The sequence below is a fragment of the Leishmania infantum genome, contig 16 (assembly GCF_000002875.2).
Source record: "Leishmania infantum JPCM5 WGS CACT00000000 data, contig 16, whole genome shotgun sequence".
Lineage (NCBI taxonomy): Eukaryota > Euglenozoa > Kinetoplastea > Trypanosomatida > Trypanosomatidae > Leishmania > Leishmania infantum.
This window is the reverse complement of record NW_004057921.1, coordinates 1-2,358: the sequence shown is the minus strand read 5'-3', so window position 1 is coordinate 2,358 and position 2,358 is coordinate 1. Positions and strand designations below refer to the sequence as shown.

General features: G+C 58.8%; 2 protein-coding genes across 2 annotated transcripts; both read right to left on the bottom strand.

Moving 5' to 3' along the window:
* Positions 1–461: 461 nt before the first annotated feature.
* On the bottom strand, positions 462–1,124 carry LinJ_34_4390 (20s proteasome beta 7 subunit, (putative); the record flags this gene model as incomplete). Its single annotated transcript, XM_003888420.1, has 1 exon — positions 462–1,124. One exon carries the CDS (start codon positions 1,122–1,124, stop codon positions 462–464), a length of 663 nt encoding a protein of 220 aa, XP_003888469.1.
* Positions 1,125–1,755: 631 nt separating this feature from the next.
* LinJ_34_4380 (hypothetical protein, conserved) lies at positions 1,756–2,094 on the bottom strand (the record flags this gene model as incomplete). Its single annotated transcript, XM_003888419.1, has 1 exon — positions 1,756–2,094. The coding sequence occupies one exon, from the start codon at positions 2,092–2,094 to the stop codon at positions 1,756–1,758; it is 339 nt and encodes a 112-aa protein (XP_003888468.1).
* Positions 2,095–2,358: the final 264 nt, after the last annotated feature.

Below are 2,358 nucleotides of genomic sequence, written 5' to 3'. Positions count from 1 at the left end.
CAAACACTGCGACTCGCNGACGAGCAGGCGGAAGAAGAGCTAGGCTCTCCATACCATTGTCCTCGCCAGGGTGACGCGGGCAACCACATTTGTACTGGCAGCGTCTGGGAAAACGACAACGTAGCGCAAACAACGACATTGATGGCCAAAGGCGGTGGCGAAGCATGAATGTCGAGGGCGACCATGAAGAAGATCTCTTGTACACTTGAATTGCCGCAAACATCAGATCGAGCGGCGCAGAACCGCAGATATCAGATATTTAAGACCACACTGCAATGATCGACCAGCGTGGACGCGGTGCACGGGGAGGGGGGCCCGATAAGAGAGCGCCACTGCACACAGACACACACACGTAGACTGCGAGACATGCACAATACAGAGAAAAAAAACGCGAAGGGTGCGTGTGTGTGTGTGTATGTATGTGTATGCAGGGGAGAGGTAGCGCCGCAAGTCTTACGCCGTCAACGGATGATGGCCGTCTTCTCGAAGCAGAAGCCCTCGTACTCCCAGTTCGTCTCCACGTCGAAGGGTTCGCTGATGCGCACGCCGTCGCTGGCGGCATCGGCCATCTGGAACTTGTTGATGGTGCGGCACTCGCGGTAGAAGAGAACACGCAGGCAGTCAGTGAGGATCTGCACCGCCTGGGCCCGCGACAGGCCACTCGGGTTCTTCTCCAGAGCCTGACGCAGCAGCGGCAGTGCGATGTACGCGCCGTAGCCGGTCGCGACGCAGTCGTCCTCCCAGCGCGTGCCGACGTCGTCCACGCCCGCCAAAAACGTCTCGCTGTCGCGGAAACCAATGAAGACCATCTGGCACAGGCACGGCTCGAAGTCGCAGCGCTTCTGGTAGATGGAGCGGTGCAGGTAGCTGAATACCTCACTGGGGCTCAACTCGTCCACGTTGTGGTACATCCTCTGGCGCTCAATGTTGTCCTCCACCTGCTTCGTCATCATCTGGAAGTCGGCGTAGCTGCCCGTGGCGCACACGGCAGAGTGGCTGCCGAGCAGCTTGATGCGCGGGATGTTGGGCCACTTGGCGAGAGACCCGTAGGACAGCAGCGTGTCCGCCGCCATCAGTACGCCGCCGTTGTATTTGATCGCGATGACAGATCCGCCAGACGCCATCTTCGCGGTCACCAGCGGGAGAGACTGCCTGTACGTGTGCGTGCGATTACCTACAGAGGTGAGTCGAGTTGGGCAGGCGGCAGAGCTGATCGCGTACGTATGTCCGTGCCGGTAGAGAAGAAATGGAGGAAATGGTATTGATCAGTTGTGCCGTTTTACAGGCACGACAGTGACGGTGAAGAGGTGCTGCGTTCGCCGCGAAGAAGCGCTTGTGCTAGGTCGAAAAGGTCAAGGAGGTGTGTTTCCAGGCGCTAGGGAGTTGTTGTTGTTAAGGCAGACCAGGCGAGACGATGGAAATCTGGCAGAGACGCGTAATTCGAGGTTGGCAGACCCTGACGTCGAGGAGTTCGGCGGGGATTTTGAGCAGCATTGTCGTTAGTACTAGAGGCGCGTTAACAGAAGCCAGGAATGTATGATGACGTATGCTTGAAGATGATGTGCGCCCTGGGAATCACTTCGCCTCACCGGTAGAAATGGACACAATAGGGAAGCGGGCCGCGACTGCGGCGCGGAGTCTAACAGAACTGCAGTTTTCCGGGGAAAAAAGCGGCGCACAGATGCCGCCGCGCTTCGGAGAGGGTCAGTGGCAGCAATCCTCCTCTCCCCCGAGACGCGCGCGGGGTGGGCGGCGTCAGCGGCGGTCCGGCTGGATGTCGCTCGAGAAGGTCTCGCCCTCGAGGATCATCAGCTCTTGGGCCTCACGGCGCAGACGCATGCGGCGCAGCGCCTCCTCGCGTGCCCAGTCCATGCGGCTGTTCAACTTCGAGTAGTAGGCCCACACAGCGAACTCGATGCCCAGCACACCGACAGCGAGGTGCCACATCTTCTCCCACATTGGCCAGTCGTCCCACTGATAGCGGAAGGTGGCGCGCGGGGTGTAGGGGTACGGGTCACCGTCCCCCCAGGCTAAGCGACGGAATTTGGAGCGCCGGAAGGCCATCTTGGCCATCCTCTGGTTCCACCGCGTCATGGCGATGATGGTGATCCGCACACGCCCACAAACACTTGATGCTATGCGATGCTATGCTATGCTACACGACAATGCAGTAGGGGGAGACGCTGGGGGTCGGTTCAAGGAAAAAGATTTACTAGCCGGAGAAGAAGCTGCTCCTGAGTGTCTGCGACTAGGTGCTCATGTGTGGAAGGATGCCTGAAGAGCGAGAAACCGGAAAATGAAAGCTCAAAGTAAAGGAGATGGTTGCTGTTCCGTGCGCTTGCGGCAGCTGGAGGAGAT